The 16,807-nt window shown below is 38.7% G+C and overlaps 1 protein-coding gene across 1 annotated transcript in view; it reads right to left on the bottom strand.

Annotated features, from left to right (window-relative positions):
* UMAD1 (UBAP1-MVB12-associated (UMA) domain containing 1) overlaps positions 1-16,807 on the bottom strand; it is a gene marked incomplete at both ends in the record, with an annotated part of 190,968 nt that overhangs the window by 69,943 nt on the left and 104,218 nt on the right. Inside the window, one exon of the mRNA XM_084230503.1 lies at positions 3,634-3,707. Coding sequence (XP_084086629.1) covers positions 3,634-3,707 — 74 coding nt within the window. The remainder of the gene's footprint in view (positions 1-3,633; positions 3,708-16,807) is intronic.

Raw genomic sequence — 16,807 nt, 5'->3', positions numbered from 1 at the left:
GATCTAAATGTTTGAATTAACCAAAACCCCTATTTTATATATTAAAAGATACTTTCTCTAAAAGGTCCTTAGAAAAATGAGATATTTTGGCAACTGAGAGTGTTATTTTTAAGATTTATACAACCTAGGCTAATTGTTCAAATATGTTCTCATTTTAAATAATATACCAGCATTTCTTATATAGCCATTAAAAGTAAAAATGAGAAACCTTCCTACTACGTAAAATAGTTACAACTTCTTAATCAGATATATAGTTTTTTAAAAAACTAATCATTATACTTTTTTTTTAACTAAAGTAGTTAGGGTGCCAAAAATCATGTAAATTAGACCTTTATGGATTAATGCCTAAGAAATATCAGAAAAACTTTCCTTTTTTGCAGCGAGGGGGAAAAGCTGTGATTAAAAGATTATAATGGGGCCTCCCTGGTGGCGCGGCGGTTGAGTGCTGGGTTTCAAAGCTGCCCGCAGCCTCTGCAGCGCGAGTTCAATCCCTGGCTGCCAGGCAGGGGTCCCACATGGTGTGCAGACCTCTCCTGCCGCACCCGCTGCTCTCCTCAGCAGTGTATTTCATCGGTCTGCCTGTTCTGTTCCCCACTCTGGCTCTGGTGAATTCTCTCACCCTCCTGCGCTTCTGACTGTACCCAGTGCTTGTATGAATAAATAAAATAAATCTTTAAAAAAAATTATAATGAAGGTGGAAAATAGAATTTAATGAAGAGATTTACTTATAAGACAGCATCCACAGATATTAACTTACCCATGCAGAAATCAGACATAGCATCTGTGTCACACTATGTATCTGACAGGACAGTGTGTTAGTTGCTGAGGTTATACAAGCTAATTAAGGTACTGTCTCTACCTCAGACCATAGCGAAATCATAAAAGTCACAACAGGTAGTAAGAGGACATTGAGGTTATCTCTAGTGGGGGGAGCAGGGAAAAAAGTCAAGGAGAGAATGTTTGAACAGGGTTTTGAGTGGGAACTTTAATCTGCAGATTTCAAGACATGAGAACAAGAAGTTATACAACTTGCCATTCATGTTTAGAAAGGGATTTGGGAAAGAAAGTGCTCATCTTAAAACAATCTAGTGGACAGAAGAGGACCTCACTGGAGTATGAGAAACCAGATTTGGAAGATATCTGTGAAATAGAATCTACAGGACTTGATAGAGTTGATGAGTGGGGTGAGAAGAATAAGTCAGAATGACATTTTCAGGCCCATACTTTGACAGATGGGGGATGTCATTAAGTAAAATCCAGGTTATCAGTTAACAGGTATTTACTGAGCACCTTCTACATACCAGACACAAGTCTGTTTTCGTTTTAGTCAGAGGAAGCAGACAGTAAACAAATAATCCAAACATTGATAAATCTGATGGAGAAAACAAAACAGGGCTCTGTGACAAGTGACTGGGGGAGGGCCACTTTAGCTGAGGTAGTCATGAAAAGTGACACTTGAACTAAGGCCTGAATAAGGAGGTGGCCAAGTGACATTCTAGTAAAGAAGGGCTGGGAAGTACAAAAGGTAAGGTGGGAAAGAGCTTAATATGATCAAGGGACAGAAAAGCAGCTGGTGGTGGAGGATGGAGACAGAATCTGGGGGTGTGGAAAGAAATGAGAGCACTTTGTAGCCCACTGTAAAAAGAGTTTTAGCACTTATTCTACTTACAGTGGGAAGCCAGCAGATTTGAAGCCAAGGAGTGATATGATCTGATTTACATTTCTGTCTGCTGTGTAAAGAATGGACATAAGGGGGAAGGAGGAGGCAGAGCCCTGGTGAAAGTGGAGGCTAGATGAGAGCTCTGCAGGTCTGATGTCAAGAAGGGGTCAGAATTTAGATCCAGAAGATGAGGCGACATGACTTACTAGGCAATGCGATGTGAAGTATGAGGGAAAGAAAGGAGCCAGGGGCACCTCATGTGGGTTGATTCTAATCCACTATATAGAGGGTGGTGCTATAAGCAGATGGTAAAAACTTGAGTAGAGAATAGCTTCAGGATGGTAGCATTAGTAGCCATTCTTTGGTCAAGTAAAGGCAGAGCTGCCTAGACGCTGGTGAGTGAAAGAGCATGCAGGCAGCTGAATATAGTCTAGAGCCCAGGAAGAGGTCTAGAAGGACTCAAACTCTAGTATCATCAGCCTCTACATAAAGTTTTAGAGCATGAGATAGGCAGACTGATCTTTGCTGATAAAAGTACACTATGGGGAGAGGTGGAAGACGGCTTTTGGCTTTGGATCTTTGAAGGAGAGTAGTAACAAATTCCATTTTAGACACTTAAGTTTGAGACAAATGATTATTTGGCCTGCAAAAGTATTTTATTATTATCAGTATAATAATAATAATAATAATAATAATAATAATCCTGTACTGTGATTTAACCGTGAGCTCACTTGTAGTGTCCCAGTTTCTTTTCTGCTACCTAAATAAGCTCTCTGATATCATGCACTGTTCTCAGTGCCCCACACCTGTTTAGATAGAAGGTACTTCTGAAACATCTGTTATAGCATGAGTATAGAAATCCAGTCTTAAAGATTAAAAGTTGATTGTATAAAGAGAGATTGAAAAACCAATACTCAGCTTGTTTCAAACCTTAGAGGATCAATATCTCCAAAGCTTCTTTCCTAACAATCTTGGATTCTTTCTAAAGTGAATCAACTTTAAAAAATAATTTGAGCTCCGTAGATATTTTTAGTGAATCATTTAACTACGCAATTAAACCCAAGTCATCATGGATGACATCTAAACCATCTTGGTGGTTCCTTTCCAAACTTCAATCTTTATTTCCTATCGAAGATGCCACTAAATGCTCACTAAATGCTCACTAAATGCCACTAAATGCTCACTAAATGCTTGCAAAAACGGAAGACATTAAGTTTCTAGAAAATCTTTTTGATACCTACTCTGTGCTAGAGTAGGGGACACTGTGATAAAACAAACAGGCCAGGTCCCCAGCCTCACTTTCGCTGTATGCAACACATAGAACACATGTGTTACAAGTTGAAATTAAGTAGAGGTATGTTACCATGTAGATTTTCAAAGTTCATGGATTTCTCTTCCATCCTGATAATCAACATTCCCCCAGTCTTGAGTTTTGAAAGTGCTTGTTTTAATTATTAAATGTTAGTATGTTTCTACATAGCATAACAAAGCATCCCAACAACATTTTCAAGTACCCTCTATGAGCACATCATTTTCTCATGTGGACAAGAATACATCCCCTAGTCTTTCTGCTTAACAATGATAAGGAGTGCACTTTGATGGTAGAAAAAGCAAAATAGTTCTGAATAGGTTATTTTCAAACCTTTCTCTATAGGTTCATATATTGTCTACTTCTCCCAGTGTATTAGAAAGTAATCATTCCATTAAAATAGTTCAAAAATTTTAACATAAGTGTTCTATTCCTCTCTCCCAACAGAAAGCTTCCATTTCCAGCAGTGAAAGCTAAAGCACAGCACTTTGGAAGTCACTTGCTGTATTGCCAACCCGACTTTTTAATACATCACCTTTTTCTTGATAACTAGGCATCTGTCTACATAGCAAAAGCAGAAGTTATTTATACAGCCTCAAAGGAAAATATAATCACAGTGACTTTTTCAGTTGCACTCCAAAAGGATTAATCCAGTTACACTTACCTCCAAAGGCAGGTTGCCTTCTACTTCTGAAGCTTTACCTCTTGCTGCTGTTCTTTGTTCATTTGCTGTATCTCCTATGAAAGCAAGAAAAAACACAACAACTTTACTATATTATTGAGACCAAACTGTCTTCTATTTTAATTGCAATGTCTTTTATTACTATGTGTTTCACATTATGGAGGCAACAACTATTTCTTTTGTGATAGAGTCAATAATTAATTTTTTTCAACCAGTAATTTTATAGAGGTCTTCTCATAAATCACTCTGAACCATACATTTATCCTGCTTTATAGGATTACACTGGAAAAAAAAAATCAAGTAAATTCATATCCTGTAAATGAAGTCATATTTCAAATAAGTAGAAAACTTATGACTTAGAGAAAAGGCAAATTATTTTCAAATTAAAAAGCCTTATAATGTGAATAGCTGTTCTCCAAATGATTTTTTTTAATTAGGCTTATTCTTTTTTGTAAGCATTTGTTTATATTTCTGTATATCTACCTCAGAGTATATACCTCTGTGTGTGTGTGTGTGTGTGTGTGTGGTGTAATAACTGATCAAATGTTAAATCATCTTTACAGCAGGAAGGAGCAATGAAAATATTCATAAATAAACCTTTGGTTCCTGAGGCTGGTGCCTGGGTGGTTATTACTAAATGAAGATGATGACTAGCCTGGCTCCAAAGACAGGACAGACACAGATATAGGTAAGTATAAGCATAATTAAATTTGTTAATGGTCTATTTTAGCTTATCAATTATCACTAATGGTCTGTGATTAACACATGGTAGGTAAAGAAACAATTAGCCTACTTCTTTAAGGCATAATGACTGGTCAATTTAGTAATTTGTAAACTACTCTTCCCATAACATTAAGCCAGCTCAGAAATGTCCACCACAGGGATGATTGCAAAATTCATAGATGATGACTTACAGGCATTAAAAGTTATGACTCCAGGGCCTCCCTGCAGTGCTGAAGTCTCAGCACTGTCAAGCTATAGGTCAGCCACTGCAGCATGAGTTTGATCCCTGGCTGGCCAGGGAGGTGACCCACATGGCAATGCAGACCTCTCCTGTCTGGTCTGTTGCTCCCCTCAGCAGTGTATTTCAGTCAGTCTGCCTGTTCTGTTCCCCACTCTGTCTCTGGTGAATCCTCTCATCCTCCCATACCTCTGGCCTTCACCCCATTCTTAAAAGCAAAAATAAATAAAATAAGCCTTTAATAAATAAATAAAAGTTACAATCTGTTGATATAGGTAAGGTAATGAGTCTTAATTGGAGATAACAAAGAAGTTAACAAAAAGTGTAACTTTTCCATGGAAACACAAAAGTTTATCAATGGTTAACATCAAGGAAGAATACCTCATGAACTTCTGGGTGTATCAATAGAATAAAGTTACTAGTTGTTAGGGCCTCCCTGGTGGCGCAGCGGTTGAGCGCTGGGTTGCGAAGCTGCCCGCAGCCTCTGCAGCGCTGGTTTGATCCCCGGCTGCTCCCCGGCCACCGGAGGAGGGTCCCACAAGGTGCGCAGACCTCTCCTGCGGCCCGCTGCTCCCCTCAGCAGTGTACTTCGGTCCTTCTGCCTGCTCTGCTCCCCGCTCTGGCTCTGGTGAATTCTCTCACCCTCCCGCGCTTCTGACTGTACCCAGTGCTTGTATAAATAAATAAATAAATCTTTAAAAAAAAAAAAAAAAAAGTTACTAGTTGTTAAGTGAAAAATTAAATTAACCTCCTTTTGTATCTAAGATGTCAAACAGCTAGCTTGATGTAAGTGATTGTGCAAATGGACTATTTGCACATTAAGAAGAGCCTTATTTTCAGCAACCCCCCTTGTCTCTGAAAGTCAGGGATAAAGTCATCAACTCCAATCTAAAGGTCCCAAAACAGATGCACAAGGCGCTTTACTTGCATGATTATAGGCAACGTGAGGCACCAAGGTAAAGGGAGTCTCTGAGCAAGGAGGGCAAGGGGTGTTTAATAACTCACATGTCTGATGGACAAAAACATTTATTACCCAATGTGGGCTACCATCTACTCAAGGAAGACTTTTTACTTTTTAAAATGATCATTGCTCCATCCAAAGTCACACAAACACTGTATTTGGCTAAAATCATCCAGCACAAAGTCTGTGCTGCTTTTGCCATTTTTTTCTTTCTAAGGTATTTACCCATAGAGAACGTTCTCCATTTCTCCCTGTAGCTTTAACAGCCAGAAGCTTATCAGTCACTGTTCTTGACAGCATATAACACATGTGCCTGGAAGCAACTGTAGGATCACTATTTACTGAAATGCCATGTCTGGCGATGACTCAGATAGGACATGAACTGATTACAGGGGAAAATGCCATCTGCCAGATTATTCTCTGTAAACAATGGCACAAAATGAAAACTACATAGACAATGAACAGAAAAGAACAGGTCACAGTAAAATTTAATTTTTGAATTTCTCCCTCCTACTGAAGAATGACTATCACATACAAATTCAGGTTTTTTTTTCTTTTTTTTTTATAACCCAAATGAAAGTTTGATACTTTTTTAATACGTAAAGATGGATGTGACCAAAGTTTGAAAACTAAAGCACTTCATTATCAGTTAACTCTAATTTATATGCTGAATAGATTCAAAGTTTTCATTTACAAGTCATCTGTTATAAAAAGAATAACAAAACCAACCAGCCTTTCCACAGTTCTTTACATTTTGTAAAGCTTTTTTGACAACACCATATTTGATTCTCACTGGGGCACATTAAGACAACCATCGTCTCCTCCCCTCCCCACCCCAACTTACAGGCGTGAACCCCTGAAAGGGCTGAGGCACTCACTGGCTTGCTCAAGGTCTCCCAGGTAGTAACAGTGGGAGCAGAATCAGATTCCTGACATCTATGATCTGAGAGAAGGTTCCAAAGGAAAGGAACTGAGGTAGGAGGAATCTGGTCTCTAAGATACTGCAAATCTTGAAGGATCTCTGCTAGTGTAACTCCCCTGGGGCCCCTAATGCTTTTCTCTATTCTTTTTTCCTTCCACAGGGCCCCTGCATTATCTGTTCTCTTCCCTTTGCACCAGCGATGCCAAATACCAGAGCAAGCCTCTGTCCTTCCTCCAGTCCTTCAAAGCAAACACACATTCTCCTTGATGTTCTCCCAGGAGTATGCAAGGCTAGAAACAATTGTACAAGAGGCGAAATTCCTCATTTTAGAACCATGCCATTTTCTTGACTTGAAGTTTTTATTTGGAATGAGCAAATGATAAAGGCTGCTTATACACATCCAAGCAGCTCATTCAGAAATGTATCTGTATTTTACATTAGAGGTTGGCAACTTTTTTCCGCAAAGGATAACCATTCCACAAAAGGGCCAAAATCTCTGTTACATCTTCACAACCCTGCCATCATGGCCTGGGGCAGGCATGGGCGATACAAAACTAATGGGTGTGGTTGTGTTCCAGTACAACTTGCCTTACAGGAACAGGTGACAGACCATAGTTTTCCCATTCCTGTTTTAGAGAATGTTATGTACCATCTTTTCTGGGATTAAAAGTTGAATGATCTTTGAGTTATGGGAGGAGATCTTTTAAAAAGGCAGTGAACAGAGTATCAGCATGATCCCATTCTACTGACTAAATTAAGTTGAGGGAGAGGGAAAATAGTGGTCAAGAATGAATGCCAAGATAGGGAAGGTGGAAAGGAGATGGGCAGTGATGGGAGGGGAATTCTAAAGGAGACTTGTTTAGGCTGGAGGTGGGAAGGTGAAGGAACACCTTACTCCTCATTCCTCTTGAATGTAGAGAAGGCTCTTGTAACAGTCCCTCCAGGCCTCCTTCCATTGTATACTCCATGGGTTGGTGATTTGGAGGGACTTGGTTACAAACGGTTCTAAACCTTCTTCCCCTATACTGAAAATGGAAGGACCACAGAGAACATATGGTTCTGCCTCCCACCCCCCACCAGTCCTCCTCCCACCCCCCACCAGTCCTCTTCTGGGCACTGGAGGGTGCCCAGATGAAATCTGAGATTCAGATTAGGGAATCCATTTGCTCCCTGATAGATGCCACATTCCTCAAGATCTGCTTTATAGGCAGTAAAGATGAGAAGTTGGTCTCCATCTGTTTTTCCCCCTAAATAGGCCAGATCTTATCTAGAGAAGAGGTGTGCTGCTACTGGCCTGCCACAGAGCAAACAGACTGGCAATGGGCTGGTGTGGACCAGGTTGGAACCTGCCTGCCTATGAAAATCTGTGAATACATGAAACTATTTTCTTCCTTTTCTTTAATTAGAGAGGATTTATCTAGAACTCTGTAACTGAGAATGCAGTCTGCAAAACACCAGCCCCACAGGGTTCACATGGAGGGAATATTTCCATGGTCAAAAACATGAGATAGTCGTATGAGATACTCCTACAGTGTCTTAGCCTGCCTGCTACTTTCCACTGCACTTGAACACATTAAAGGCTCTGAGAAATTCTACAGTAAAGAAACTTTTAGATTTTCATGATATGTTTGACAAGGTAGCCATTTTTCTTCCGATACCTATTAAATATCTTGGAAAGGTCCATGACCACACTATGGGAAATCCCAATAGAATGTTTCTGAAGTTCAAATTGATTATGTAATATATTATTTTTTTAATTTAAATTTTATTTTTATATTCCCCATACAATTACAACCCCCTTATTTTTACCCCAAGCCCTCCTTTCCCCACCCTCAACCCCCCATAGAGTGTCTCTTGTTCATAGTTATTTGTTGATTTTGATATTTTCTTTTTTAAAAAGAATAACTGTAATATATTATTTTTACCTAGACTCTTTAAAAGACCCTCTGCATTGCCAAATCCTTATTGAACTTGTGAAAATTCATTTCACATAGTTGTAAGCTATACCTGTCTTCTGCTTTCCCTTAGGTGAATCTTTCACAAGTCCTTGTTAGCTCATTCAGCTAGCTGCATTTGGGGCAGAGTATAGGTGACTGCACTCTGCTACCTAATTCTGATTCCAGAACAGTTGATTGTCTACAGAGAAGAAAAGGATAACCAGGCACCTTGAAGACACAGGAGAATGCCCCAGTGTTCAGAAATATCTCCCCCACAAATTCCACCAATTAGAGATTCATTAGGGTTAATGAGCTCCTCTTTTAAAATGCAAATACCCTCTGGGAGTGTTTGCTTATTAGTCATTCACCAAGTGAAGTAGTGGAAAGAACAGTGGAATGGCCATTCCATTAACTCCTTTTCATTCTTCACTCACATACTCATTATGCAAGACAGCCTGGCACTGTGGCAAGAGAATGACTTTGGAATCTGATAGAACTCAACCCAAATCCTTCACCAAATCTCTGACCTTGTGCAAGTTACTTAATTTTTCAGGGCTTCAGTTTCCTCATCTGAAAAATGGGAATAATGATACATAATGAGGCTGATATGAAGATTAAATGAGAAAACAAGTTAACCACTAATTGCAGAGAAGAAGGGAGAGGAGTTGGGGCAAGATAAATGTTTTGTCATAATTCTTGGTATCAACTGTTCTGCCTTTGTCATGCAACTGTTGCCATTATTTTCAGCATTGGAGGTAATAGAAAATACCCACAAGTGTTAACCTCATTTTGTGCCCAAGGCAGTGTTGTGAGGCAGGCTTTATTACAATCATTTAAGGAAGGCAGATCTGATGTTGGAAGCCAAGTTAGCTGAGAGTGCCAGATCATTCCATGATATCATGCTGCTTCCCACTACTTATCAAAACATGAGTTATTTAACTCAGGTTAATACACCTTACATTCAACTCTCCAGTATAGTTTTCCCTTCCATTTTTTCTTATACTGTCCACATAATCCCCATTTTTCACAATAATGAAATTAAAACTACTAATTGAAATTAAAACTGCTGATTGCTAAAGACATAGTCTGCTCCAGAGCCTGCTGCTGCAAGAATGAGATTCTGACGACCATCGTTTATAACCCCACCAAGATACAGATCAAATATTGGAGCGGCTAAGCCACTGAAGAAAGAGTGCAGTTAGCCCAGAAATACAGGAAAAGGTTCAAGCTGACTACAAATTACAGAAAAACAAATTAAATGAACATATTAATGTGTAAAATATATTACCATACCAAAATTATAGCATCCCAAATTTTCTAAGGCTAGAATACAACTAACTGGTATCATACTAATAATGAAGTGACACTCAATAAACGTTTGGGGGAGGGACAATAAGAAAGATCATTCTATCCCTATTCTCACTAAGGGTTTATAAAATTAATCATAATGGATGTTAAAATGTGAAAAAAAATTAGATTAAGGGTTCAATAGGACAGACATCTACTCTATAATAGTGTGAACTGAAATTTTAACACTTATCTATATACAACATTTTAGGCATTATGTTAGACTTTAACCTCATGAATGCTATTAAAGCTTAGGGTCACACTGAATACTTAGAGCATTTACTCTGGGAAGTAAGAATACCAGCAAATCTGAGGTCAGATACACTGATCAGTCTTACAGGTCTGCTCTTAATTAACTTGTCCTGAGATTTCACAGATGTCTTTAGGTCTGAATCTTGTTAGTTTGTACCTATAGGCAATAATTTTTCTGGAAGATCTTAAAGCAATCCAAAAACATCAATTAAACATTTAATATTATGTTAAACAGTTAAGCTAAGGCATTCTTACTTGAAGATTGGAAGACTGGAAACTCAAAGGCCTAATTAATTTTGTATATGTGCATTTGCATCGTGCTATACAAATCTGCCTTCAGTGGCTTTTTTGTTAATATCTTTTCTAACTCAGAGTAAATTTATATACTGCGAGAGTAACTTGGGTTGATCCTTTCTGCCTCTGGATCCCAAAATGCCAATGAAAGAAAACTCTACAAAGGGCGTGCTGAGCAGTTCCCTGACAACAGGTTCTACAGGCACCGCTGCAAGCAAATAGGACTGACACAAAAAGGATTTTCAGTGTTTATAGCTTGAAGCTTAAATCTGTGAATAGCAAAAAAAATATGCTTACTCTACCAAGTTATCTGGCATTCTGAAACAAAAACTCAAATGTACTGCCTGTTGTAGATGAAAATGATGGCAAAGATCCATCAGCAATTATGCAAACGTGGGTTGTAGATACCTCGGCATCAAGTCACTCACACTCAAGAGTTACAGTCTCCTTTCCAACCAACGAATAAACTTGTGAAACTACTAGCTGTTGGTGTCAAGTCGGTTCAGTCGTTTTCAACATAGAAAAATAAGTGACTTCAGGAGATCAAAGGTAGGTTTCGACCTGTACCATCAACTGGTCCTACCGGAGATATTAGTTAGGTAAATTTCTTAATCTCTTAAAATTGAGTGGGTTTTTTTTTAAAGTTGAAGTAGAACAGAAAACTGCAAAGAAAAATTTCTAGCAGAAGATAGTAAGAGAAGTATGGAGGGGTATACTTGAATAAGGTTAAAAACTAAGCCCCCACTGACCCAGCAGGAAGGTTTGGGAAGCTGGAATAGATGAGGGAATGGATAAGGCTGTCTAAGGGACAAGGCCATAAAATCAAAGACCACGACCAGAAGAACCAGCCCAGCTCCAGAAATGAAGACGCAGAGGCCAGAATATGTATCTGTGTCTAAGGGCAGTACCAGAGACCAGCATGCCAGCATATAACTGGGGCAAACTGGTGCCCCAAGTTAGAAAGCCCATAAAACCAGTAAAAAAGAGAGCCTCAAATCATCCTTAGCACGCAGACCTCTCCCATCTTGCCCACTGCTTCTCTTAGCAGTGTATTTCAATAAATCCACCTGTTCTGTTCTCTACTCTGTCTCTGGTAAATTCTCCCACCCCTGTGTTTCTGGCCTCACCCGGATCTTCTCCCCACAACACAGTGTATGAAATTTTATTACAATGAGATTCATGTTAAGTTTTATTCATTACATAAATAGTTGTTGAACATCTATGATGCGCTATGTATCATACTGAGCACGGGTACCAGGTGAACTAGAGCAACAGTATCTTTGCCCTTACACAGCTTACAGCCTAGAGGGAGGTTCAACCAAGAAAACAGGAAATAACAAAAATTGGTTCTAGAAATGAGGCCCAAACTAAAAATTATGGGACTGCCAAATTGATTCAGGAAATGTATAAGGACCACACTGTGAAAAAGGTAAGCAGCTATAAGAAGGGCAAGATTTGTTATTAGAGTTCCTCCCTCCCTCCAGCTCTATTCATTTAAAAAAAAAAAAGTATCATTACTCAGCATCATTACTTTTAGTGGAAATCAAATATGGGCCATGCTTTTGTGTCACTTACACAAGAGTTTGTAGAGAACATTTCTGAAAATATACCAGTGTCTGAAAAGCAAAATTACTTGCAAATCACACGTAATTAAAAGCAGTCATATGTGCCAGATACAATAAGGTGGCATGATGTGATGACTTGATATAGACAAAGAGTTTGACTTCAAAGTGCAAAAGAAGCTGGTTGAAGATATTGTGTTGTATTGAAGATATCACACATGCCATTCACTTATACTACATATATAATATATATAATAGATACAGTATAAGAGCTATGTAAGTATTAGAGCTGAGTAAGAACTTAGGTAAACCTAAGCAACACAATGTCTGGGGGAAAAAATTCTAACATCTTTGCCAACTAGAAGCAGACAGACAGGAACAGTGACTAACCAATTAGCATCCTAAGGAAGAAGGACCCTGAACAGGGAAGATTGATATTTAGAGAGGCAAAGTCAAGTCAGGCCACCCTTTGCTATATTCACAGAATTTGCAACTGCCTGCAAAACGCGAGCAGAGTAGAAAAGAAAGAGAGTCACTGGCTAGCCTGGATGAATGTGCCCCAAAGGAAAGCAGAGGACTGAAAAAAGCAGGGAGTGGGTCTTCATGTCTACTTGATGGTAGGGCAGTGCCTCTCTCATTTCAGTGTGTATAAAACCAACAGGATGCAAACTCCTCAGTCTCAAAAGAGATTTGACTTGTGAACTTTGATAAAGGACCTAAGGCTCATGAACAATACTTGGAGGAACACTAAAGCAGACGGAGATAACCTTACATGACTGAGATTACCATCTGCCTAATTTTAAGAATGACGGTCTCTTCTCTCCTTCCCTTCCACAATGCTTAAATAGTTAGAGGGCACTTTTCTGAATATTGAAGTTAGCGCTCAATAAGTATTCCCAAAGCATTGAAATCCCAGAGAAATATTTATACGTCCATGTTCACGGCATCACTATTCACTAGAACTAAAGGTGGAAGCAACCCAAGCGCCTATCAACAGATAGATGGATAAACAAAATGCGGAGTAAACATACAATGGAATATTATTTAGTCTTAAAAGGAAGGAAATCCTGACATGTTTTACAATGTGGGTGAACCTTGAAGATATTATGCCAAGTACAATAAGTCATGAAACAATAAATACTATGATTCTATTTATATGTGGGAGGGCCTAGAAGAGTCAAATTCATAGAGACAGGAAGTAGAATGGTGGTTGCCAGGGACTCGGGGGAACGGGGCATAGGGAGTTGTGTTTAATGGGTAGAGCTGAGTTTTTTGCAACGTGAAAAGAATTCTGGAGAATGGTTACAATGGACCTGTGAATGAACTTAATGCTGCTAAACTGTATAACGATGTTAAGATGGTAAAACTTACGTGTATTTTACTAGACTATAATACAAAAATTTAAAAAGGTCTATCTTTTATATTTTTACTGTATTGTTTTTTATTGAACTAACAGTTTATGAAATTTAAAGATAGGTGTACTACTGACCAATACTTTATTTTAGAATTAATTTTGTTCTAGTAGGTATTTACATTGTTAATTTAATAAATATATATTTAAACAGAAAAGGGAAAATTAGATGAAGGAAAAAGTGTGTTTTCTTTCTTTCTATTACAGATTTAGTTATAGATCCATAAAGGGCCTGGTTATTACAAGGAAGAGTTTGACCACTGGCCAGTTACAATGCATTGCAGTAAAAAATTAATAAAGTGTAAGATGGAGCATACTTTGCCATTCTGTGCTTCAAACAGATGAAGCACAATTCAAGAACAGGCAAAATTTCAGCCCTAATACGCATATCCTTTAAAAATCTAAAGCAAAATACCTAACCTTTCTGTAAGGAAAAGACCTTTTTCAGTCCAGTTTGGCCTTGATGTCATTAGTACAGAGGCAGGGGTTGCTGACAATGAAATCCAGGTGTTTGGGGGGAGGAGTTCAATGTCAACAAATACATTTTAAGGTTTCCACTGCTGGTTTGTGCTTTTTTTCCCTCTAGAAACCCCACCAAATCTGAAGGATTGAAGGAAGGGAAAGAAGGGGAAGCAGAAGGAGTAAGATACAGTAGGCAATTTAGACTTTGGGAGGCATCAGCAACTGGGAGATCCTAATTTAACAACTGGGGACTCTGTCCTTTGGGGGTTCCGAAATAGGCTGACAGCACAAAATCAGGTAAGCGCAAAAGGCAAAGTCCATTAAGAAGGAAGCAACACCCTGGTGAGAGTGAGCCAGTGACATGACTAGAAAAGTATGAGACTCAGCTTGATGACAGGGTGAAAAGTGATGATGGAAAGAGCAAGAACCACTCTGGCAGAAATGTTCCTCAACCTAGACCTCAACAGCCAACATGTACTCAATCTTCATGCCTCAGCTTCAACTCCACCCCTTCAAGACTCTCCCAACGGAACCATGTCCCCTTTGCATGTTCCCATATGTTATTTTTTTCGCCAAACACGTCACACATTTGCAATCACTTAATTATGCCCACTCACTTGTTTAAAAGTTGTTTTCCCCCCTAGAACATCAGTTCCATAAGGACAATGATGTGTTATTTGCCAGAATATTCCTAGCAGCTGGGACAGTGGCTGGCACCAAGTATACACAAGGAAGTTCCTTATGAAATGGCTATTTTATGACGGATGCATTACAGTCTCAGAAAAAAAAAGTCTATGATGAACTAAGGAATGAATAAAGGAAGCTGGAGAGGATGCATTATGATTGGTAAAAGGAAATAAGTTTATTAATAGCACTTAGAACTGGTGAGAGGCAAAGGCTGAACAAAAGGCTAAAGGAGAGATCAATAATCAGAGCTCTAATGTACAGTTTGGACAGAAGTTCTGCAAGAAAGGATTACAAGGTAGACCAGTTGTAAGATCCTTAGAAACACTTCCCAGCAGTTTGTAAGGGTAGAAGAAAATGGACAGAGTCAATAGTGACTTTGAAACTGATAGTCTCTAAACAGATAGGTCTTTAAAGATGTGGGGGAAATGGGACAGAGACTTTACGAGATTTTATGGAGTTACGATGAGCTTGAGATAATTTATATGGAAAAAAAAAAAGAGGTGACTGAAATGCCAAAGGAATTCTCATGAAATATTATTTATCTTATTATATTTAGAAGTGTACTTTAAAATTTCTATTACTATGTATTTGATATATTTTTAAAAATCTTAAAAAACTAGTACATTGAAAAAACATACCAGGGGCCTCCCTGGTGGCACAAGGGTTAAGCACAGCACTGTGAAACTGCCCGCAGCCTCTGCAGCATGGGTTTGATTCTCGGCTGGCCAGGGAGCTACCCACATGGCATAGTAGACCTCTCCTGTCTCGCCCACTGCTCCCCTCAGCAGTATGTTTCAGTCAGTCTGCCTGTTCTGTTCCCCGCTCTGTCTCTGGTGAATCCTCTCACCCACCCCTCCACACCATACCTTTGCCCTGTACCGCATAAATAAATCTTTTTTTAAAAAAAGAAAATACATACCAACAAAGTTGTGATATTTTGAAAATTACATTAAAAATAGTTGCAAGATTCAAAAACATTTGTAGATATTCAGCCTATAAAGGAGTCACTAATTTCAAGACTGGTTAAATAGGAAAACCATGCCATTTTAAATTTAGGAAAATCATATGTGGTATATATATTTTATATTTCTAATTTATTACCACAAAATTACACCATGTTATGCTGTTTCAAAAATTCTATATTTTTGAAATAACAATTCTTTTATTGAATCCCCATTATATATCTTCATGACTCAGTGATTTCAAATAAATTCAGTAGTTTTCTAGGGGAAAGTTCAGTGAAATTAGAATTCATCTGGACATGTGCCTAATTGCAAAAGACATTTTAAGTTCCAATCTCCAGTAACTTTAAGGCTCAGAGGACTAGAATGGAAAAAGAGAAACATATTAATCATCCAGATCTGTTATGCAAAGTAGTCTAAGAGTAGTTGCTTCATTCAAATCAACCTGTCTCAATCAAATCCCTTCTTGTCTAAAACTTGCCCACTTTTACTGCATCCAGACTTAATGAAGCAAACCACCTCCTGGGGCTATCAGATTCTCTCTCTCCACCATAGGAGAAAGCACATCAAGTTTAGTGAGACAAGACCCCAGGAAACCAGAGCACAGTGGCAATTGAGAGGGAAGGCCTCTCAATCTAAGCGAAGAGTGAAAAATAGCTATCACAACAAGACTTCCTGAAGAGGAAACTATTGAATGATTACTTCTCTGTATAGTGCCAACTGATCTATAAACCATGCATCTACCTACCATGTCCTAGCAAAAAGGGTGAGAAAGAAAAAGATTAAAAATAAGGTTAAGTTATAGCAAACAGTGTGCTCCACAAATTTCTTAGGCTGTGAGACAACATGTAGAAGTAGCGTGACAGAGAGCTGGAGAAATCGATTGGTTTAGCTCTGACTTCTCAAAATACTAAATGCACACATATTCAAATATCAGTAGATAACAAAAACATTCTACTAGGGTGTGAATGTGTCCCCTCAAAATTCATATGTTGAAATCCTAACCTTAAGGAATATGGTACTGGAGTGGACTCTTTGGGAGGTGCTTAAGTCTCAAGGGTGGATCCTTCATGAATGAGATTAGCGTCTCATAAAAAGACCCCACAGAGATTCCTTACCACTTTCACCACATGAGGACAAAATGAGACAGTGCCTGTTCTGAGGTAGGAAGAAGTCGCTCACCAGAAAGCAATCACATTAGGGTTGTGACCCTGGACTTCCTAGCCTTCAGATCTGTGAGGTTTACTTTGTTATCTAATGGCCTTCTAGCCTATGACATTTTGCTAGAGCAGCCAAATAGTCTAAGACACATTCCCAAAGTTAGTTACTTAATTATTTGGGGCTTATCCATTATTTCTGATTATCCAAATATCTATTTCCTGTAAGACTGAAGGGCTA

Source organism: Talpa europaea (genome assembly GCF_964194135.1).
Source record: "Talpa europaea genome assembly, chromosome: 3".
NCBI classification, from domain to species: Eukaryota; Metazoa; Chordata; class Mammalia; order Eulipotyphla; family Talpidae; genus Talpa; species Talpa europaea.
The sequence above is the reverse complement of the archived record's forward strand: the minus strand, read 5'-3'. Positions and strand labels throughout refer to the sequence as shown.